Source organism: Labrus bergylta, chromosome 15, assembly GCF_963930695.1.
Source record: "Labrus bergylta chromosome 15, fLabBer1.1, whole genome shotgun sequence".
Classification (NCBI taxonomy): domain Eukaryota; kingdom Metazoa; phylum Chordata; class Actinopteri; order Labriformes; family Labridae; genus Labrus; species Labrus bergylta.
The window spans coordinates 26,667,802-26,692,003 of NC_089209.1; the positions used below are offsets into that span (position 1 = coordinate 26,667,802).

Consider the following 24,202-nt stretch of genomic DNA (forward strand, 5'->3'; position numbering starts at 1 on the left):
GAGAGCTACTCGGTGGTGCTGTGGACATGTTGAGCGTCACATGCATGTGCAGGCGACCTCCAGGCCAACTACCCTCAGGACCTGCCGACTCTTCCATGAATCGGACGTAGGACCCTCAGTAATATGTACGACCTCACAGAATACAGAACTTGTGACAGAAGCAAAAAACTGGACAAAACAAGCGTGTTTAAAAACATCCACAGAAAAGAGAAGCATATTGTGACCCTCTGAAAACTCCTCTGCGACACACTTTTGGGTCCCAACCTGCCACCCAGCTGTTTCCTCCAAAGGGTGCGGCCTGGGATCGACTCCGACCTGTGGCATGTCGTCCCCACTCCCACTCTCTGTTTCCCCACTCATAATAACCAAGGCATAAGGGAGTTATCAATGGCCTGACTTTTATTTGTTATTTCTGTCATCATATTGTTTTTATATATTATCCATTATCTGTACCGCTTTTACCGTTTAGGGTTGTGGAGGGCTGGAGCTGATCCCAGCTGTCATTGGGCGAGAGGCGGGGGTACACCCTGGACTGTTAGCCAGTCAATCACAGAGCTGACATGTAGAGACAGACAAGCAGCCACACTCACACTCCCATTCACACCTACAGATAGTTTAGAGTCACCAGGTAACCTAAGCAGCATGTCTTTGGACTGTGGGAGGAAGAGGGAGTACCCAGAAAGAACCCACACATGCAAACTCCACACAGAGAGACTCCTGTCAGACGGGGATTCAAACCAGGAGTTCATGGTATAAGTTTGAATAAATCTTCTTCACCTCATGAAATTGTGTTGCTCTACAAACTCTCCTTTTTGAACAGGTTCTTAGGTTTCTCTAAAGGTAGGAGGGAGTTTATTCTTCCAGATTGTCTGACCTGAAAATTTGACCCAGAAGACTTCAATAATCCATGACAGTGTTTCCTTCACGTTGAATTTACCTTTGTATTTACAAAAGCCTTGCCTCTTTGTTATGTCTGTAAGATCACTTCATGACAAACTAAAATCACTCTCCACCTCCAGTACGTCTGAAACATGCACACATGTAGAATATTATTTCCCTTTATGAAACGATGGAGAACAGCTCCATCTTGTGGCAGCTTGTGGTCTCAATGCATGAGGTGGATTAAATAATGACTGAGCCTTTCATAAGGATTCACTATCCTAAGAACTTTTTATACGTTTATCACAACAACACACATAGTTTAAAAGTGGTTAGGGTTAGGATAGTGGTAGGAAGGATATGGCATTTATTTAAAAGGAGATGTATCGCTTTGATGGGAAACCCCTGAACAAGATGAACATCTGGATCCAGCAGCGGCCTGCATTAGTAAAGGTCGCAACCATGTGACGTCAGAAGATAAAAGAAGATCAAAAAGAGAGGAGAACTTTTCAACGCGCTCTCATTCAAAGAGATCAAATGTGATATTTGTCTCTTAAGTGATGAAGCAAAGAAACCATTTTATGATATACAGTACTTCATCCATATTTGTCTTTGGACCAGGTGTTTTTTAGGGACAGGTGAAATTAGTGTTTTTTCCCAGAGGGTGAGGATGGTGTGCTCTCAGTAGTGATGTGCAGTTCTTTTCAGTGTACTGAATCAGTAGAATCAGTTCAGTAAAGTGATTCGTTCAAAAGATTCGTTCACCGAATCGTTCAGTAATTCTCACCAGCTCTGTCTGTGAATCAGAATTTAATAAACTGAAACACGGCCGAACGTTTAGTTCTGCTCGCGATCGTACTGAGAACAGCCGGTGGTGAATAATAAACCAATGAGCTGAGAATTTAGTTGGATAAAGCTACAGTTTGCAAACTGAAAGCTGCTAAAACAATCACATTTATTTTCCCCGACCGTTCTGTTCAGTATGTTCAGTACACAAATCACTCACTGACTGACTGACTGAGAGGGAGAGAGAGACTCGGAGGAGGAGCTCTCAGTTCGTTCAGTTCGTTCAGTTTTACACTCTGTTGTTAGACATGCTACAAACATACAGAGGCTGAAATACATACATACACAAACAGGATCCTGTGAACATGCACTAATGGAGAGATGTCAGAGTGAGGGCTCCTAACTGGTTTTGGGGGGGTTCGGTGCCTTGCTCAAGGTCACCTCGGCAGAGCTCAGGAAGTGAACTGGCACGTGTCCAGCTACCAGACCAGTTTCCAGACTTGGTCAGTGTAGCCACAAGCAGTAAACGTACGCTTTATGTCCTGCAGTGAGTGTGTGCTCCTGGAGGGGGCGATGAGCCCATGAGGAGGGGTCCAGTTTGAATGTTGTGTTTACAAACAGACTCCACCTTTAAGTTTCCTAACATGAGCTCTTTGCCTTCTTTCAAGAAATTTAAGTACATTTTTGAGTAAATGGGAGAGCTTGAGGCCGATGGAAACACATCATATTAACCTCTGAGGACGAGGCGGCTGCCCTTCATGGACCATCAATTTGTTCCCATGGTAACACACAGAACCCTCACAGCCCTCACCCAGGATCTGTACTCAAAGAAGGAAAGACAGTAAACTACTTTGTGCTGCAAACAAGAGCGAGTAAATTGTGTTTGAATGAATTAATGAAGCTGAGTTATTCCTCTAAGGTCAGCTCGGGTCTCATTATGCAACACAATAGTTTGTTTAATCAAACATCAAAGAAAAGCAGCACAGCCTCTGCTCAGTGTGCATTCCACTGTACTTTATCAAAACATTCAGGTTAAGGTCTGTAAATGCTGAAAGAAAGGGCAAGAGGGAGGGAGAGAGAGAGAGAGAGAGAAAGAGACAGAGAGAGATAGAGGGAGAGAGAGAGGGGAGGGAGAGAGAGAGAGAGAGAGAGGAGGGAGAGAGAGAGAGAGAGAGGGAGGAGGGAGAGGGAGAGAGAGAGAGAGAGGAGGGAGAGAGAGAGAGAGGGAGAAAGAGAGGAGGGAGAGGAAAAGGAAACAGTGGTTTCGACGAGGCTAATTGATTTGAAAGTCTCTTTGAAGTCAGGAGTGTGTGAAGCGTATAAAATAGCTCAGTGATTTCTTGGAGTCATATACACTCTGCAGCCTCTTCTCTTCTCTTCACTTCACTTCATGTACTTCACTTTTCGTCCTGACTCTCAGAGGGGTCTGGTTGTTTTTTAAATACGCTCTGTACACAACAAAAGATTGACAGACTTATACTGTGTGGAATTCATCCCAAGAGGCAACCTCCCATCTTCAAAAATGAAGCACATGTGGAAGTGCAAAATCCTGCAGTTTGTGTCCGCTAGAGGCTGTCTCCAGTAACACCTGGAGTCACATACACACAACAGGCAAAAAGGCCTGTTTACAGCCTGTTTAAAAAAAACAAAAAAAAAAACAGGTCTGATTAGTTATTGTCATCTGTAGGGAGATAATTTTTTTTAAATGGCTCCCTTTTGATTTTATGAATGATACATGTTATTCACAGTAAGGCATGTAGCTGACATGATTGACAGGTGGGCGTGATGTAACGGTTCATCAAGAGGATTAAAATGCGCCTCAGCTCCAGCTCTCAGCCTGTTGTTAGGTTGACTGAAAGTTAGACTGAAAGAGGATTTCCAACATGGCGGCTGCTGCTGATGAGCCTCCAGCACCCCCTGCAGGAACAGACAGGTGACATCACTCAGGCTTCAAACATTAATATTTACAGTCTATGGTTGATCCCCATTGGTTAACTCATCTCACTTCAGGGAAATAATTCACTAAACAATGGTATTGAAAGGATTTGTGTTATTATTGATCACGTTGCTTACATTATTGGCGTTTTCACACATGCACAAAACTCAAGAACATGTCTCAAAATCTACAGGGTGAGCCTCAAACAGCTGAATTCTCTCTCCCAACTTTTTCCTTCCAGCTCCTTAATGAAATGTCTGTGTGAAGTCGGGCTGAGCCAATGTGTGGACGCAGCAGATATATTCAGGACAGTTCACCCGGTCAAGGACGGACGTGATGATGTATATTTTATTCACCCAGTGAGCGACCGACGATTTCTCCAGAAATTAAATAAAGGCAAAAAACTGTTGTTATAGGGTTAAATTGTTTGCCTGCCAACATGGATATTTATACATCACGTCCTGCCAAGAGACTGTATAAAACATGGACGTAGTAACAGTGACGTCGCCCTTTGGGTTCTGGAGTGGACTTTTGACGCCCATCGATGGCGGTCCCCATATTGGAAAGCTGTCTCAAGTCGACTTTCGGTCAACAGGCAAAGAGGTGGAGCTGAGGCGGGACTTAAGCCTCCTGGCAAACAGTTACAACATAGATCAGCCATGCCCCTTATTCAGAACAACTGTTAGACTTATCGTCATCAAACAGGTTGAGATGTAAAATAATTCACTCCGCTGTTCAGTCTGTACTGCTAAAGAACGGTTCAGAACAAATTGTTTTGTTTTCATTTCTGCTGTATTTGGACTTCCAGGGATTTAGCAGACAGCCTCCAGTGGACACTCGAGGAACTGCAGCTTTGGCTTCATTTTTCAAGTCCAGAGGTTGCAGTTTGGTCCCGCCTCCTGAGACACCCTGCCACCCTATCACTACAGGGAACAGTGAGGGACAAGTTTGACAACAGGCTGTTCTCAGCTTGTATTCCCACATCATTTCCTGGTAGCTCCTGAGCTCTGTTGTCTCTTCCTCTGGATCGTTATTTGTCCTGTTTGTCTCTGTCCCTCTTACCTGCTTTTTATCAAAGAGGCTGCAGGGAGCTGGGGATCGAGAAACGACCGACCCTACCACATCCGCTCCTCATACATTTCATGAAGTAAACTCCTATGTGATTGAATACACTTTGATCTGATATGGTACCTAAAAATCAAGAATCTCAACATCTGTTCTTGTTTGTACTTCGAAGTTCTCCTCATTATGTGTTTATGTATGTCCTTTTCATTTCCCTGTTTTTCTTTGGGAGTGGGGTTCTGCTGTTATTGACAAACAGGACAGTGGATAGAGTCGAGAATCAGGGAGCGAGAGAGAGAGCGTGAGAGCGAGAAGTCGGACCTGAATGTATTTTATACATTCTCAGTTTCCTGATGAACTCTTGTATTTAATGTGGTTCACAGTGTTTGTTGTTTTTATTGTCTGAGTCGATGTTTTCACCTGGCTGTGATACAAACTTCCCCTGGAGGACAATAATGTTGAAAGTTGAAGTTCAAAAAGTTGCTTCGGAGACTTCAGCCTCTGCACATGAGGTGTGCAAACTAACCGTTAGGCCACCGACATCCCTCCTCACCAAGTTTTTTTCTCAGCGAATGCAAACTGTCAGCGTCGTTGATAGTAGAGGATCCTGTGCTACAAAGTGCAGTATAAAAAGTTTCCTCTGGCAGAAGCAAACACAGATTAAACCGTTTTATCTCTTTAATTTCAGAGTTAAAACAGAAATCCTCTCTCCCAGGAATGCTGTGCCGTTTGGATATGGACTTTGCAGTAACCCGCCACCCTGCTGCTGGCAGGTCAGGAAGGCAAAGCGCCTCAGAATCTGGGCTTTAAATGAAAGAAGATGATCTTTTTACCTTCGTTTGACAGTCAGATGAGTCAGGAGGCTGCCTCAGCGCTCGGCTCAGAGATGTGTGTGGCTGTGCAGAAATGACACGGTGACAGGTGCTGCAGGCAAACAGCTTAAACAGGATATGAGGGACAGTCCTGTTTTTAACCACACACACACACAAGCATTGAAACGAGCTCACCTCTCTTACAAACACATGCACACGCAGCAGATGGCTCAGCCAGCCGGCTCGTCACTTGTGCTTTTTGAAGGCTTGATGTGTGAGGTGTCAGCACTGTGGGATCGCTCTGAATAATTTCACAGGAACGATTCAAACTCCGCGGAGGCGTCTGATGGACACATTTGTGCCATGAGATGGAGAGGAAGCTGCAGTCTGACCTGTTTGTAATGATTCAGAGGAGATTACAAAGCTTGTTTTAAGAGTGAGTTGTGATCTCTTACTCTTGTTGTGTCGACATTTAAACGTTAGCAAGCTGAGAAACACATTGGACCTATAATCTGAAATATTTAAAGTAAGACACAAACACATGTCAGATATCCTGATGAACAAATTCTTCAAGTTGAAGCTACTTAATTGATCACTGAGTAATTTGTTGAGGACAAAGTGAAGTCACATTACCAACAGGATACAATGATGTTACAGGCAGCATGACGTCCACCACGGCGTCTTTAGACTCTCTCAGGTCACATGTGCTCAGAGTCAACCTGCCAACCTCTGTGGAGAGGCGGGGCTCAGTGGACCTGCCATGTCTTTCTGGGAAATGCCAATCAAGCTGCACAGAGCTGGCTGAGTCCAGACATGATGATGATGATGATGTCGTCTGGGTGATGAAGAATCTTATTGAACTGTGAAGAATGGGGTTGATGGGAAATGGTTGATGATGTCGTCTGAAGCTGATGGGAGGAAAAGCTAATCTACAGAAGAATAGGGTTGACCGGATCAGCTGATGGGATGAAGAAGGTGATGAAGCTGTGAAGGCTTGGTGTTGATGGGGAGGTGGAGGGTCGCTCTCAACGATGTCATGAATGAACTGGTGGAGGAGAAAGCCATACTTAAAAAGCAGCAGTATGATAGCGATAATGGAGTGGAGCGGTGCTATTTGATAAATGTGACCAGGTGAATATGAGTGAGCACATGTGGAGGAGAAGATGTGACACATAATGAAAATAAACATGAAAACCAGTGTGCAGAGTAAAGTCTTCCTGACTGAACTTTCACTAGAGCTACATTTAGGAAACTCAATCAAAGGTTAGTTCGACCTCCTTTGTTTAATGACTCATTGCAGCAGTTACTCATTTTAATATCCAAACAGTGTTGAGCACGTGTTTCAGTTTTTCCCTTTTATGAAATAGTGGAGCATTTTCCCCATAATGTTGATTTTGTGGTAAAAAGTGCTCTAACCCTTGTGAAATAAAATACCTGAAATCAAATCTAATAAATGTTTGATTGTTTTTTTTTTATTTTAGGACTCCAGGAAGGTGTCAGAATCTCATCCTGGATCGTTTCACTCCTGCACAAAAAGCCATAAAAAACACCGGCACTACACTTGATCTGTCAGTAGGTGATGCTAGAGAGCCATTCTGAGCACAGGACTTCCCGTCACCATGGAGACAGTGTTTGTTCAATAAGGTGTAGCGGCTCCCCTTGTCGGCTGAGTGTCCCCATAGTGAATCTGAAAGCAGACAGAGCATTGGGGTCTAAAGTGGGAAGAGCCAATAGCCTGCAGGGAACGATCGAAGTCTTCCTTTAAATAGACAATGGTTGATCTGCCTGGCAGCTTGAACTGGTGCATGCTGGGTAAAGGTGCAGGGGCGGTTGGACACACTCACCTGAGCATTGTTACAGTTAACATCTGTGTGACAGAAAAAGTCCCTGAGAAGAAGAATCTCATCACAGAAGCTCTACAAGAAACCAGCTCCAGCACCATCTCATCATCTCTCTGATTTATAAATTAGATCATTTCATCTGCCAGACGTTATTGTTGATATTTTGTTTTGTCCAACCCCGTCAGTTCTGATCCATCGAATGGAACCTTTTTCGTCCCATAGCAGGGAACTGTTGCTATGGGAGGAAGAACCATGACTATTTCATCATCCAATTCACACTCAGAGCCTTTTCATCATGAAAGGGAAAGAGGACATTCTACCAGTGGTTACATTTCCACAATATTTTTTTTTAATTCTTGCATCTGAACATTGAGTCATATGGAGGACATGCTGAACTCTGAGAAACACATATTATGACATCTCAGCATGTTTTTACATGCTGTTAATCCCTACATAGTCAGGCCCTGTTACAGACCAATTTGTATATGTCAGAATGGTTTCCATTAAATAAAATGGACTTGAGCTTTTATAGTGCTTTTTTTAGTCTTCTGAAGCTCTTTTACACCACAGGTCACACCTACACATTCACACACTGATGGTAGAGACTGCTGAGTAAAGAGACCATCAGAATTAACTAATCCATTCATACACAATAGTGCACAACGAAGCAGTGGGAGCAACTTGGGGTTAAGTGTCTTTCCCAAGGGCACATCAGACATATGGCTGCAGGAGCTGGGGATCAAACCCCCGACCTTCTGGTTAAGAGATGGCCAATTCTACCACTGAGCACAGCCGCCCCTCATGAATGTATCTGATACTAAAAGCATTTTCTTATTGAGCACGTCTCTAATTGCATCCAACATGGTTTTGTAATTCTAATACTAAATATCAGCAACTTTTAGGTCAACTGTCAACTGATGGTTAGCACAGAATGACCGCCAGGTATAATAAGATTGTAATAAAGAATGACCTCTACATGTAACATTTTGAACAAGGTGGCTCCAGTTTAGCTGAAGACAGGCCATTTTTCAGTATTTGTAATTTTCCATAAAGTGTTTTTAATAAAAGAAAAAACATCTGAGAACCTCATGAATGACTTAATCCTTTAGGCGCTGGCTGTGGGCTCAGGAGTGTTAGCATGAAGTGTTGTTGTGAGATTTTCAACTTGAACGCTCGGGAGGCCGCGGTAGAAAGACTCTGGGCGCTTTTACTCCAGGCGGCCGCTCTCTGCTGCAAACGCTCTCTACTCATTAAAAACAAATGAAAAAGATGCTGGCGCTCAGAAAAAAACGCTAGCTGGACACGTGGCCTTACAGAGCATCTCACAGAAACCAAACCAAGTTTTACTCACTGTCACAATTTCAGGACAGATTATGTACACTTCTGGCAGGATGTCCCATATCTCTGTAGTTCATTATAGTCAACAGTAAGTTTATCAGCCTCAGGATATGCTGGTCAGCACGGGCCCCTTAAAGACAAGAAGAGAGGCTACACATGGCTGCAGATGGACTCCTCTTCAAGAAAGAAGTATTGACAGTAAACAAAAACTAAAAAATCAGGACTCACACTGTGAGCGATGTGTTGTTGTGTTACCTCTGAGTTCTGTCCCTGCCACTCTCTCAGGAGTATCTTCATCTTCTTAGCTGTCATATATGGACGAGCTGTTTCCTGTTTGTTGCTAAGAAAGAAGAATATAATTAGATTCTGCTTAAGCGTGTGTTGACTGGTTACAACACATACATTGGTCTGTATTTAGTATCACTCACTCCTCTCCTTACTTAATCCAGAGAGCCTCACGTGACTCGTTTCTGACTCAGCACCAGTCCTGACCTTGCTGCAGTGTCCTGACGGCTGAAGGTGATCGTTCAGAAAAGGTAAAAGGAGTCAGTATCAGTCCTGTAGCACACAAGATGAAACTCTAACTCATTACCATAGTCAGGTGTTATACATGACATGACATCGACGCTCATTATGTTGGAACCTTCAAGTCATTTTCTCTACATGTTTTGTCAACAGTCTGATGGAGGATTCATTTATTTATCACTCTTGTTTTAAAGCCTGCTGGCTGTGACTCTTTGACCTTCAGACGCTTTCAGCTTGGAAATCCTCAGGATACTGATATCCTTCTTCCTGCATCTTAGGGTAAATAAGAAATGGACTTGAGCTTGTTTATTTCTTTTCTAGTCTTGTGACTACTCAAAGCTCTTTTAGACCACAGGTCACACCTACACATTCACACACTGATGGTAGAGACTGCTGAGTAAAGAGTCCATCAGAAGTAATTAATCCATGCATACATTCATTCAGCAGTGGGAGCAACTTTGAGTTAAGTGTCTTACCCAAGGACAAATCGGACATGTGGCTGCAGGAGCTGGGGATCGAGAGACGACCGACTCTACCACTGATCCACAGCCGCCCCTTATCCTATCTCCCTCTTTGTCATTTTTCAAGCTCTGCGCAGTTTCTGCAGATGTCTGTTCACCATGAGTTTGGTTTTGTCCAAGATAACTGCCTCTGAAAAGTACGTTTTTTAACTCTGTTGACTATTGCTCAGTGCTCATGATGGATTAACGCTGAGTCTTTGTAGATAATATAACAGAGACCTGCTCTTACCTGCTCTCTTCTAAAGTGTTGCTCTGCAAATAAAGATTGATTGATTGATTGATGAACACTCAATTCAAGGGGAAATAAACTCCTTGAAAATGAATAGAATCATTTGTATTGATTTAACCTCCTGAGGCCTTTCTGTATGCTTCCCCGCCCTAACTTTCTAATGCCTGTGCATGTTTAATTTCACCAGTCGTGCACAACCATGTTATATACATCTATGTTTTCAGGACAATCTGATGAATCACAATATCAACCCCGTCAAGGATGTCAGATGAAGTCTCAAAGGATTATTACACAAAAAGTGTTGAGTAAAACAACAAGGATGATGACATTTGTCCTCCTTAACGGGTTATCCCGAGTCCTGGTGATCGGGGGGGAAGAAACATAAACACTGTAGATTTATCACAGATCAAAACCCTCAGAGACATTTATTTGAGAAAATCCCCCGACGCTTTGTGTCTAAAATGATACTTTTTGTCATTACTGTAAGAAACGAGTGTCTGTAGTGACCCATTTTACACTCCCTGACCGTCCAGAATGGAGTGTGATTGAATTGTCCCTCTGGAAGGTCAGCGAGCGTGTAAAAACACATTATTTAGAACTGGTTTGAACAAAGAGGGACAGATATACTGACACAAGAAGAGGATTTTTCATCCTCTTCTTGTGTCAGTATATCTGTCCCTTTGATTTGAATCCATTCAAATCAGGTATATCTTTCATGTTTCTGTGCTGAGAGCAGGCTGTAGATTAGGCGTTTATTGGCATTTGCACAGGTACAGGACAGTACAGGTACACTGTTGTAATTTGTAAATAGTAAATAGAATTGAGCTTCTTTATTTATTTTCTAGTCTTCTGACTACTTAAAGCTCTTTTACACTGCAGATCACACCTACACATTCACACACTGATGGTAGAGACTGCTGAGTAAAGAGACCATCAGTATTAACTCATCCATTCATACACATTCATTTTTTTTGTAAATTAAGTTTTTATTAACTTTTAACAGTTTTGAAAAGAATGCAGCACATCTTATTCCAAAAAAAATTAAAAATACAGAGCACTTAGGCAGAGCATGCAAGTCAACTCCTAGCATGAGATAACAAAATTAACAGAATAATGCCACAGACATAAGAGAGGTACAGCCACCAACATGAGTCCATTCTATGATCTTAGTTTAACATGTTGTCAAAACAGATCCCATATCTTTGTCATCTTTCTGCCAACATTCATTTTTCCCAACATGTTTTCATATGAAGAGATCTTAGCCATTTTGTCAGTCCATTCCTTCACAGTGGCACGCCTGGGGTCCTTCCAATTTCGCAGTATAATTCATTCATACACATTCATATGCTACTGATGGAGGGGTTAAGTGTCTTGCCCAAAGACACATCAGACATGTTGCTGCAGGAGCTGGGGATTGAACCACAGTTTGACTTCAGAGCACTCAGCTCTGAAGTCAAACTGTCTTCAACACCTTTTGCCATCAATAGACTTTGTGTAAACTGGAGCCCTTCAGTCGATAAGGACCCAAAGCATCCATCTCTCCTGCAGAAATGTTTTACTGACAGTCAGGCTTTTGGGAGATATTGCAAATGATCGGCTCCTCTATAAAAACGCTGTCTTGTATCTGATGGCATCAGGCCAGTGTTAACAAGCGCTTTAACTTGGAACTAGCATACAGATGAATAGCCATCTGCTAGGAGCAGAGTGGATGTAAACAGCTTCAGATGTCTGTGCAGAGAGAGACAGAGGTCTTTATCAGCCAGTCGTCATCAGCTCTGATAGCTCTTCTGTTTGTTTCCCTCTCTGTCTCTCTCTGTTGGCTGTTCCTTCTTTTCCTTTCTCTCTGTAATTTCATTACTTTACTTAGGTGATGGACTAAAACCAAAATGCATTTGAGCAACATTTGGATAATACACATCATGTCATGTGTCATTTCTCACATTTCTCTTCAATTTAAGAGGGGACTCCCTTTGAGGATAGAAACTGCCTAAATACAAGGACAAATAGTTAAAGGCAACAATCCATATAAAATTAACCTTATATAGAACAGCCCAATATAATCAGGTATTAAAGGTGATCCTCCTCTTCAACCAGTTTAAATAATTGTCAGAGCTCCTCAAAACATGTGTGTGAAGTTTCTTGTTCTAAATCCACTCTGATCCTGTATTTGATCATGTCTATAAACACAGATAATAATAACAGACTGTTTCTGTGTCTTTACCTTAAAATATATAAATGAGCTGTGTCTGACCACGCCCCCTCTCTGGAAGGGCTTGAGTGTCTCAGGGGAGGGGCTGTGATGTCATGAAGGGAAAATCTCCAAACAGCCTGTTTGAGCACACATTTTACACGCACTGCTCACATGATGGTGGAGTACAACTTGAGAGCTCACACAGCAGGAGTTCAATCAGAAAGGCGTATTCACAGTAGTCAATAGATATACAGTATGTGTGTGTATTTCAGTTCTTTTATGAATAGCTCACACTGACAAAACCGTTCTCTCTTTGTCTCTCATACACACTCAACACCGATAAACACAAACTAACTAGCAGCTAAATCAAATATTCCCTATAGTCAGGTAGAGGTCTGCAGATATTTCCTGCCAACGTATCTTTCACGATCAGAAGGGGGAGACAGATTAACCAAGCATGCCTCCTGTTGCCATGGTGGTTTCGGACGTTGTCTGTTAGTTTATGCAGGCAGCATCAGTAGAAAGAAAAAAGTCCTGAAGTTGTGGGATCGGATCGTGGCTTCGTCTGTCGTATGAAAATATAAAACGTGCCAGAAGCAGCTCATAGTGCCTCAGTGTTCACTGCACGACTAGCGACGCACGATTGGGCTGAGAGAGAGAGAGAGAGAGAGAGAGAGAGAGAGGAGCTCAAGGTGCCAGTTCCCCCGGTAGTCTAAGCCTATAGCAGCATAACTCAGAGCTGGTCTACACCAGCACTAACTATAAGATTTATCAAAAAGGAAAGTTTTAAGTCTATTCTTAAAAATACAGACTGTGTCTGCTTCCTGGACCACGGCTGGAAGGCGGTTCCAGAGGAGAGGAGCCCGATAACTGAAGGCTTTACCCCCCATAGTACACTTGGAGACTGTAGGTACCACCAGCAGGCCTGCACTCCGGGACCGCAACGCTCTCGAGGGACAGTACGGCACTAGTAGCTCCTTCAGGTAAGATGGTGCCTGGCCATTTAGAGCTTTGTAGGTGAGAAGAAGGATCTTGAATTCTATTCTAGACTGTCTAGGGAGCCAGTGCAGAGAAGCCAGGACAGGAGTGATGTGGTCCCATTTCCTGGTTCTGGTCAGTACACGAGCTGCAGCGTTCTGGACCAGTTGAAGAGTCTTTAGAGATTTGCCAGAGCACCCTGACAAAAGAGAGTTACAATAATCCAGTCTGGAGGTAACAAATGCATGAACGAGTTTTTTTTTTGTAATAAAAAAAATGGTCTGATAGAAGAGGATTTTCTAGGAAAACTATAAGGTTATGGATTTCAATTCCATAAGCTAAAACAAGATCCAGGGTGTGGTTGAAACGATGAGTAGGTTCGTTTACACACTGGGTGAAACCAATTGAGTCTAACAGTGACATTAAAGCTGTGCTCAGGCTATCATTATCAACATCCACATGGATATTGAAGTCACCAACAACAATTATTCTATCATTGCTAAGGACTGAATCTGATAAAAATGCTGCAAATTCAGATAGAATTTCAGAATATGGGCCAGGAGGACGGTAAACTACAACAACTAGAACTGGCTGAAAGGTTCTTGAGTCTGGATGTGAAAAACTAAGAACAAGGCTTTCCAAAGAAGAAAAATTCAGTTTTGGTCGAGGGTTAACTGGAAGTCCAGAATTAAAAATAGCTGCTACTCCACCACCTCGTCTGGTGTCTCGAGGTATACGAGTACAAAAATGACTGGGAGGAGTGGATTCATTCAAACTAACATATTCATCTTGACACAGCCAGGTTTCAGTCAAAAAAAGTAAATCAATATGCTGATCTGATATCAGATCATTCACTGAGTTGTTGTCAAGGTTTTGGACTAATAACCTCTGCTATGTTTCTAGATAATAGAGCTGCACCGTCCAAAGTGGGATGGATGCTGTCTCTAGCTAGCAGACCAGGTTTTCCCCAAAAAGACTGCCAGTTATCTATGAAGCCCACATCGTGTGCTGGACACCACCTCGACAGCCAGCGGTTGAGTGATGACATGCGGCTATACATGTCATCAATGGTCCGATTTGGGAGGGGTCCAGAGAACACTACGGAGTAAAGATGATAAGTGATAACTTTCCAGAGCCTTGTAGCAGCAACACAAAAAGCTCAATCATCAGGATGTTGGGGGAAGGGGTGTGCTGTGAGGATGACCTTTCATGACCTTGGGGGCAAAATATGGAATAAGCAGATCATTAAAGCATTGTGCAACTAATCCATTCAAGGCTTACAAACAAACAATGAGACACTTCAAATCAATTCCAGATTTCAATGGTAACCAGTCAGAGCAGAGCTGTGGTTGGTGCAGCAAAGCGGGCTAGAGTTTACAAACCAACCACTCTCACACACACACACACACACACACACACACACGCACGCACACACCTCCTCAGTGTCAATCCTCCTTCTCATCTCTCTTTCTTTTAATATCTTATCCCTCTTTCCCTCTCTATCTTTGAGAAGGCCGGCCAGTGACACTCTTCCAGATGGCTTTCCCACTGTGCACTGTGTGTGTGTGTGTGTGTGTGTGTGTGTGTGTGTGTGTGTGTGTGTGTGTGTGTGTGTGTGCGTGTGTGTGTTCGGTGTGTGTGTGTGTGTGTGTGTGTGTGTGTCTGTGTGTGTGTGTGTGTGTGTGTGTGTGCGTGTGTGTGTTCGGTGTGTGTGTGTGTGTGTGTGTGTGTGTGTGTCTGTGTGTGTGTGTCTGTGTGTGTGTGTGTGTGTGTGTGTGTGTGTGTGTGTGTGTGTGTGTGTCTGTGTGTGTCTGTGTCTGTGTGTCTGTGTGTGTGTGTGTGTGTGTGTGTGTGTGTGTGTGTGTGTGTGTGTGTGTGTGTGCGTGCCCTGGCCAGGTTTTGAAAAAGGCTCTTTCATCTTTCACTTGCTCCGACAAAAGAATCGGTCCAGTCAGCACAGCTGTCTATCTGCGCCCTCTTTTCCCCGGCACATGTCCCGAGTAATCCCACCATCATGCACGGCTCATTCTCGGCCTATAGTGCTCTCCTTCGTCGCTGCTGCGTTTATTCTCGCTTACCCAACCTTTCAGTCTCCTGCACTCTTTCTTCCACTCCACTCTCTGTTCTTTCCTTTTTTCTCTTTCTACTCCCACTTCTTCTCTGGCCGTCTCTCCTGCCTCCAAATCCCCACACCCTTCTGCTCCATCATTGTTTCCTCCCAGTTCCTTCTCCCTCTCTCTCTGCTGTTTTCTGTCTGTCTGTGTTTTTGCCCCCCCCCCCCATCCTGGGAGTCCTCCGTCTTCTCATTGCTGTGTAAGAGAGAGTGACATGTTTGGCAGCTCCTCCACTCTCTCCTCTCATAAGGAATTACTGTCCTGACCCACTTCCACATGCAGGCATTGTCACTTCCACACAGCTGAGGAACAATCTGTGTCACAAAGTGCCAAAGAGAAAGACTTGCAAATGACTGCACCAAGCTCACTTTGTGGACAAAGTGTGTCAGTCTGTTTCCTCAGATGGGGGGCTTTCTTTATGTTGACTGCAACAAGGGGCTTTATTCAGGGGACTGTGATGATTGAACATCTGATGTTTGTCTACTTAGCTCAACTCGGAGAGACGGACCGCGTTGTTACAAATAAAAAACAATATCCTTTAAAAGAATGAAACATCATTCACTCTCTGAACCCTCTGGTGTTGATGGTGCTAAGTCTTCTGGGAAAGGAGGAAGACTTCCTGTTTCATCAGCAGTCAGAGGGATAAGTTAACAGTCTGACAAGCTCGTCGCTGTGTTGGATTTCACGATGCATTACTCAGAATCTCTGTCCACTCTGCATCAATCAAATATTCTCTTCTCAAGGGAGGCCACCCATCTGGATGCCCCTGCACAAAGGGCCCAGATTGTGTGTTGTACCAGGTTGTGTTTTTCTGCTGGACTATGGAGGGTGTGTGTCTGTCTCTGCTCTCACTCTGGATCGCTTTTCTTTTCATTCTGGTGTATAAATCAAAAGCAACAGTCATCACAGTCACACAACTGAAGGATTCACATCTGTACAAAAACAGAAGAGCATTAACGTGAGCATTACGGCCTTCGAGGGAGAAGCTAACCGGTAAGCTAACTAGCATTAGCTAACTCGGCATGTAAACAAAGTGCAACTCGTAAAATAAAATAAACATTTCTACACGTCAGTGTAGAGATTTCTTATGCTGAGGTATGTACGGTGGCCAGCTAGGAACTTTACAGTTGTGCTAATAAACCACCATCCGGCAACTAAATAACATAAATATGACAGACACATCAATTTTTGCAGAAATTCAAAAGAGGTTCATTCCAACTCTGTTACACCAGGACAGTGAGAATTAAATGTTGGCCTCTAAAATAAAATGTGGCATTAAAAACAAACCATGAATTGAAAATAGAAACATTTGCATGGAAACAATTGAACAAAACAAAGTACAAAACATGTTCATTAAATTATTTTTCTTAATTTATATACATTTTATTCTTCTTCATGTCACTCTGTTCAATGACAGGTTTGTCTGCCTTACACACAGTATCTGGTCTGTGAGTGCGTGCTCTTTCCTCGTGCACATTGGCCTGCAGTGGAATGAAAACACAGAGCAGAATGAATAAAGCGAACTCACGGGGGGAATAAAAGGGGTTGTAATTAATGAAAAGAGACTCCACCTCAGGATGAAGCTCTGTGCATGGGGCGCACACACTCACCACCAGTCCACCGGCGCCCCTCGCTTTTCTTTCAGATTTGGCAAACCCTCTGAAAAACATTCAACAGCATGAATACCCAGAGTTAGCTCTCAAGAGGACAGTATCAAAGCAACACTCACCCACCAGCGCACAGAGCAAACATACCACTCATGCTAAATCAGTAGACCTGGCAGCAGAACACGGATTGGCGCCATAATCTGAAGACGCCACATTTCTCTGGACTCTGTGACATTGACAGAGTTTCACACCCTGTTTGCTCTGTCTGCTGATGCTGAGGCTGTGTTCCCACACGGTTACACTTAATAGCTGATTTCAGAACGAGAACGAGCGCTTCATGAGCGCTACAGTTTCATCTACCTGCTTCAGAGCTCAGAGGAAGCTGAGCAGTTCTTGTTCAGGGTTTGAAGCATCATTTGTGTTTCTTTAAATCAGCTGAGCAGAAACAGAGTGACTGTCAGAAGAGCTGATTCTCTCTGAGTCAACAAAGTGCTACCTGTTCAGGAAACATTGATCTTTTGAAGAGGAGAACACAAAGTGAACAGACAGAGAGTGTGATTACAGCCCATTCAGGTAAGTGAGTTAAATCCATTTTAGCTTTTATTTTCACTTTTAATTCAGCTTTCAGGTTGAAATCAAACTCACCTTCACTCTATGAAACGAGGATCAGGTTTAGGTCTGTGTGGATGAAAAGCTTCTTTATGTTTCTAAGTGTCTCTACAGTGTTTTAAAGATCGACTCTGCACAAGGTGGGCTTTCCAATGGGATGAGCTGACAATATATTTTAGATTTTCTGCATCCCTTTGAGGAGTATTTTTGTAAAAAGAAATTCTGGATTAATAATCAGTTTTTTTTTGTAATTTGTAATAATGTAATTTGAACCTGTTCGTCTTTGTTACTCGGCTTCCCCAACAGTTGAACTATTTCAGTGTCATTTGAACTGATTCACTTGTGACATTGTAGCTGTTTGAGGTGTAACCCCTTATAGTAATAATACTAAATAATTAAACAGCAGGTTACAAAGTGCTTTACAGAGTAAGGAAAAACAAAACGATACGGATACATACTGTATATAACAAACATGCTTTCATCCATACACAATCAGGCATACTCAACACATGGTGTGGTCATGTAAGACAAAAGTAACAAGCAGCAACCTCCAGTGTTTAAAAATGAAGCTGATGCGTTAGTGCAAAATCCTGCAGTTCCTCAAGTGTCCAATAGAGGCTGGCTGCAGAAGCACAGGAAGTCACATACACACCCATTCAAAACTTAACATGTTGACAGCCTGGTTCAAAGTAGGTCTGATTAGCTCATGTCTTGATTTTTGGGCGTGAAGACAGTGGGAAATATGTTAAACTGAGTTTATGTTGACCAAATGATGTTTTGTTGAACCCACCTGAGACAGTTAATGAGAAAGTTAAATCTACCTGTCAAAATAAACAATATATGACGGCTCATTTAGTCACTTCCACCCGTAAGTGAATTTGTATCAGCGCTCGTAAAATGTTATGCTTTTGTCATTTTGATTTATTCAATGTAAATTTGTTTTCCAAAGTGAAATTTCAAGCTTTGAAAATGTGTTGCACACTTTGTAATTTCGGTTCGCACTTCCCAGTCACCATGGTTTACTGCCCAGGTGAGATTATATTTTTGTCTGTTACCATGGTCACAGTGTCAGATTAGATGACAGGCAGAGCCATAAATTCATACTGTGACTTGACTGACAGACATGGCAGGCTCCATGGTGGTACCTGACCAATCACAACAACAGACATGATGACGTTGGAAGGAAGAGGGGCGGGGTTGGACGATACCCGGAAAAGAGACTGTTTATGCTCTGTTGTGGTAGTTTCCGACCAACTTTCCCTCTGTCTCATAGTTCCATCTCGCAGCACAAACATCATCCGTCTTCTTTTGTTTCCACTTTTTGTTAGTTTAAACTCACGACCATTGCATGTGCAGATTGCTCTGTGACTCTCATTGGTCAACAGCACTGACATGACAGAATACAATTGTAGACGGCAGAAAAAAATCATATATAGACTTTCTGTCGGGAGTGCTTTCCAGATTTGGCCTTGATTGTCGTTTACTACGACACCACACCGGATGAAATGATGGATTTATGGACGTGTCCCGAAACCCGAATCAAGCTATAGTCGTGCTTATACTGTGTAGCCTGACCTTGGCATGAGACACATGAAGAGAAAACTTCCAAACTTACGGACTTCAAGTAACAAACTTCTTTTCTTTGTTTCCTGTTTCTGAGCCAAGATATGGTGGAGGGTCAGTGTGTTATACATAGTCTGATTTCACACATGATCTCCTGAAAATGTACTGAACATTATTGTGTAAGCTTCCCTTTGAGTTCTCCCTGAGTTGCTTCTTCAGATATTTTCCTAACAGTGTAAGTTTTCCCTGTCATACGGGGGTGGATAGGACGGAAAAAAAAAGACCCTGCAAAAATCAAAGACGGTAAACGAAGTGATATAGTCGGACACTATAATGAGTGTATCAATGTGTGTTATTGGACTTATTCACAGCATCGACTAATGAGTGGAAAAGAATATACTGGTTGTTGAGGAAATTACTAAGAACTTGACTTCACACAATAAGACTCAGTTGACTCAGATGGCTTACGTTGAGTCCATGTTCTAAAACACTGGGTTCCTTCAGGGATTGTTCTTAAGTAAAGGATGATAACTTTTCTCTCTCTGCCTACATGACCTCTCTGCAGTGGAGATGCAGCACTGGACATGGTTGATGCTGGTGATCATATGGATTGTTCAGGCTGCGGAGAGCTGTCCTGACGTCTGTATATGCTCCAGGAGGTCTGGTCCAGAGAAGTCCGAGGTGAACTGTCATAAAAGAGGCTTTCGTGCCTTTCCCTCCAGACTGCCCCCGGACGCCTGGATCCTAAAACTCGGTGAGTTCATTGTAGTTAATGAGAGATTTGTGACATTCTGGAAAAATTATGAGTTATCTTTCATTTACCGTAATTAAAACATTGGCACCGGGGGCCTTCACGGCATATTTCTTACTGTTTTTAGGTGAGAATGGTATCACAGACTTAAAGGCCAATGCTCTAAGGTCCACCCCAAGGATTGAGAGTATCAACCTGGAAAGAAATGCCATCAAGTCCATCCACCCCCAGGCCTTCTCTGGTGCAAAGAGGCTAATGCTCCTCAATCTTTACGGCAACCATATCACCAACATCCCACTGAGGGGATTCAAGGTAAACGGTCTGGAGAGTGAAAGTTTCCATTTACAACAATCATGCTAGAATAATCTCTGTGTGGTTCCCTCCATGTCTGTAGGATCTCCTGAACCTTCGCTTTCTCATGCTGGGACAGAACCAGATAGGCACCCTCAAAGCGGAGATGTTTGCTGGATTGAGGAACCTATCAGACTTAGATCTTCCTCTCAATGCGCTGACTACGCTCCCGTCCAACGCCTTTAAGCCTCTGATCGCCCTCAAAGTTCTGGACGTCTCCCTGAATCGCATCCAGAAGATGTCTCAGAAGGCCTTCACTGGACTCAGACAGCTCATGTTCCTCAACTTAGACAATAACAGGTCACTTCCTATGAGGACGGGGGGGGGGTTACATAAACCAGACAATCTGTCAGCTCCCACTGGGTAGTCTAATAATGACCCTGTTCAAGAATAGTTACAGGTCTCTTGGTTAGCCTTTCAGAAGCACCATGGTTTGGGTTAAAGGCAGAATGTGCGACATTTTACACACAACAGAAATCAAGTCTATCAATGTGTCTACAATGTGTGAGAAGCTCGAGTCCCACTGGCTGTGTTGTTGTCAGAGCTGTGTTTACATGGACGGGACGGCTCCCCTTGTGTATAAAAGATGTTTTAGTCAAGGACTAGAGAGAAGAAGAAGAACATACTCACTGATTATCTGAATGTCGCGTAAGAGTTTTTGGATCACGGTCAATCTGTGTCAATTGCTAAGCTATCTGAAGCTACAAGCTAACTAACAGTGCAACATTAGCATGCTAACACAACTATGCAGACCACAGGGGACTCCCTTGAGGGGAGGGGGGCTGGAGGTGTGTCGCTGGAGGAGAGATGAGTTTGCTTTGGTTTCATGCCGGTGCTCAAGTAATGGTGACAGTAAAATGATAGAAAACACATAGAAGTTGACCTCTACCACACTGAGCCCTCGATATGCACACTGTTTTGTAATACACAATCCCCTGACTTGTTTTCACTGCTCCTATCAGAACAAGATCTGTCTTCTACTGTTAGTTATTATTTGGTCTTAACTTAAATCTTTTATGAAAGACAAACAATGTTGTATGTGTGGCAGTGTTAAAAGGATTAGCTCCCAAAGTGCAACAGGAAGCTTCACAGAGTGCTTGTGCTTTCAGGAGGCAATTTCATAGAAACTGCATTAAACCCTGTTTTGATTTTAATTTAGGATTCTAACACTCTCTCCAATCCAGTCTGAAGATGGTCCCTGCTGGAGCATTTAGTCCCCTGAGGTCTCTGGAGATGCTGGTTCTGGACAACAACCTTCTGTCCTCTCTGAGTCCATCAGCTTTGGATGGCCTGGAGAACCTGCAGGTACACAGGTGTTGTTTTAAATGTTAATATGTATCACTTAGTGAGCGATTTGTCTGTTATGAAAAACTACAAATGAAACCCTTAGATCCCTTCAGTACGGTTTCAGCAGTGCCAGCATTGGCACTTATAGTCATGCTGATGTTTTGGATCTGTATATCTGCAGGACAGACCAAAGAGTCTGTTAATACAAAGTCATATATTTAAAAATCAATGACAAAATTGACATTTCGATAAACTTTTCGATTCTTACGCTAAAACACTATTTTTTTAAACATTCCAAACGTTATTTTTGGGGCTTGTACAACCTGTGTCCACAGACAGTGCTTTTCACACTGGAAGGGAAAATAAAAAAAATAAATAAAATGATGTTGAGGACATGGTAGTGAGGAGGACAGTGAGCACTGAACACTGAACTAGTTTTTTTTTTGTGAAAACCAACGCTGTCGGCACAAAATGCTGACTGTGGACACATACCCTAATGGCTTCATTATGATGGGACAGCTTAGGAAATGGGATTTTATAATGGATAAGGGCTGGGCGATATGACCGCAAATCAATATCACCATAATGGAACATTTCAACTTGATTACGATAAATGAATGAGTATTTTGTTTTTGTTTTTTGCACTCATTGTTCACTGACATGCTCTCTACTTTAAATATTCTCAACTATTAAAGCTGGGAATATGAAAGAGTGAATATCTGATGAACTATTTTGTGGTTATTTATTGAATATTTGGACCTGAAATAAAAGAATTGCTTGAAATGAAAACGACACATTTTGGTTTTAAAGTACAAATTAACTTCTCTAAAACAGTAGAAAATAAATAACTTGAACTTCTTGCAAACAGTTTTTTTGCAGTGTTTACATTTGACTTCTTTTTGTACGATGTTGTCTTCCTTAAAGACAAAATGTGTCCAAAAGACGGACATTGTTTCGCTGTTGCAGATTGGACATGTCATCACATGACTCTGCCCTGAAAATAATCAAAATAATCGACAAGGGCGCTATTACGTCGTTTAGAGGTTCTGAAAGCCGGTTTTGATTAATTATCGATTAATTGCTTTATAATGGATATTAATGCTTACAAGTTCTGTTAGTAACCAAAGTGTAAGACAGTCCCAGCGTCTTGTCTTCTTTCTGTCTATGAAAACAGCAGAAAAGACGATAGAAACGAGGCATCGGGGTAAAAGTGATGCTTTGTTCTGCTTCACAAAGCATCGCTCGAGTGCTGATAGGACTCTCCAATAAGAAACAATAAATCAAGCTGAAGCTGGCTCTGACGCTTCCTCACAGTAGAAGACACCGTAACATGAGGACACCATACACCAAAGCCTGACCTTTCTACTGTAGAACGAGCACTCTGGCTAATGAAGCTTCTTGTAGGATTTATTTATAGCTAATGAGCTTTAAAAGGACAACAAGGTCACCGAGTAATCATATAACATCCACCTTCATCTGAGTTCATTCACCACTCTGCATTTAGTTGTTTACGTGTTCACTCTGCATTACAGTTCTATATTTCTTATGATGAACTGGTAAACACGCGTAGAGTTCATGTGTTTATTATCGATCCAGGAGCTCTACCTCAGGAACAACGAGCTGGAGCAGCTGCCCCCTGATGTGTTCAGGAGCATGGCCAAGCTCTCTCAGCTGGCTCTCAGTGGAAACCGCCTGAAGACAGTGGATGGAAACATGTTCGCCCATATGCCCGGTAAAACCTCCACCTCCCTGCCTGCCAACTCCACTGTCCCATTTCTCACAGGAACAAAGATGTCACTCATGGTTGATGTACACTGACCACACGGCTAACTGATGCCAGCATGATACTTTTTTTTCTTTCTTTCCCAACCCCTCTCAGGTCTGAAGAAACTGCATCTCCATGACAACCCTTGGCAGTGTGACTGTCACCTCGTTTCCTTGGTACAGTGGATGGGCCACACCAACACCACCCTGTCTCCTGGGGATGCCCTGCGCTGTGTGAGTCCTCAGCAGCTCCGCAACAAGAGTTTTTCCAGTCTCCGAGCTGACAAGCTGCTCTGCAGCGCCTAACCCTAAAAGCAATGGAAAGGAATGGCTCCTGGAGATTCAGATGATGTGTTCTTTCTCTGTTTATGTATTTTTAGAGTGAACTTGTGTCTTATACGATCTCTTGAAGCTGCAACACAATCAATAAAGTTTTCTGTAGGATGATGCATCTCCTCTGCTTAAAGAGCAACATAGTGATGAATCATCTGAAACCTGCATGAAGCATCACCTTTAAGGAACTTTGTCCAACATGTATTTTTAAAATGAAAACCAAGAGTGGTACACGCTGTTTTAATCCATACAGGAGGACAACACTCAGCTTCAGCATAATCACCACAAACACCATGGAGGACGTAAGGATACAGACAACGTGTATCACTGCAGTATTCTGCAGCAGCAAAGAACAAGCACTGTCACTTATCTCCAAATTCAGCATTGAGATTATTCTTATAATCTCATATTGCTTGTCGTAGAGAGGTTACGCAGGTTTGGAAAAAGACAGATTACATGAAATGGGATTAAATTAATCCCCTTTCAGCAAATAGTCACAGTAATCTTTAGTTAATGTAAAAAAAAATAATTTAAGGAATAGGGTGAGAGACACAGAAAGCATAAGAGCAGCTTAAACTAAAAGTAGGACCCGACCAATGTGAGATTGTTTTGGCTGATACCGATATTAGAGAGAGAGAGAAACCGGAAGCCGATATCTTTCTTAGATCGATGTTCCATCTGTAGAGATTGATATAGATATACACGTTTATTGCATTGATCAGTTA

The 24,202-nt window shown here is 42.7% G+C and overlaps 1 protein-coding gene across 1 annotated transcript; it reads left to right on the forward strand.

The window, feature by feature from the left end:
• Positions 1 to 17,096: 17,096 nt before the first annotated feature.
• si:dkey-1j5.4 (leucine-rich repeat-containing protein 15) lies at positions 17,097 to 23,661 on the forward strand. The gene is made up of 7 exons (XM_065963761.1): positions 17,097 to 17,392; positions 19,557 to 19,745; positions 19,870 to 20,054; positions 20,137 to 20,393; positions 21,278 to 21,398; positions 22,977 to 23,112; positions 23,260 to 23,661. The coding sequence occupies exons 2-7, from the start codon at positions 19,562 to 19,564 to the stop codon at positions 23,448 to 23,450; spliced, it is 1,074 nt and encodes a 357-aa protein (XP_065819833.1). The 5' UTR covers positions 17,097 to 17,392; positions 19,557 to 19,561; the 3' UTR covers positions 23,451 to 23,661.
• Positions 23,662 to 24,202: the final 541 nt, after the last annotated feature.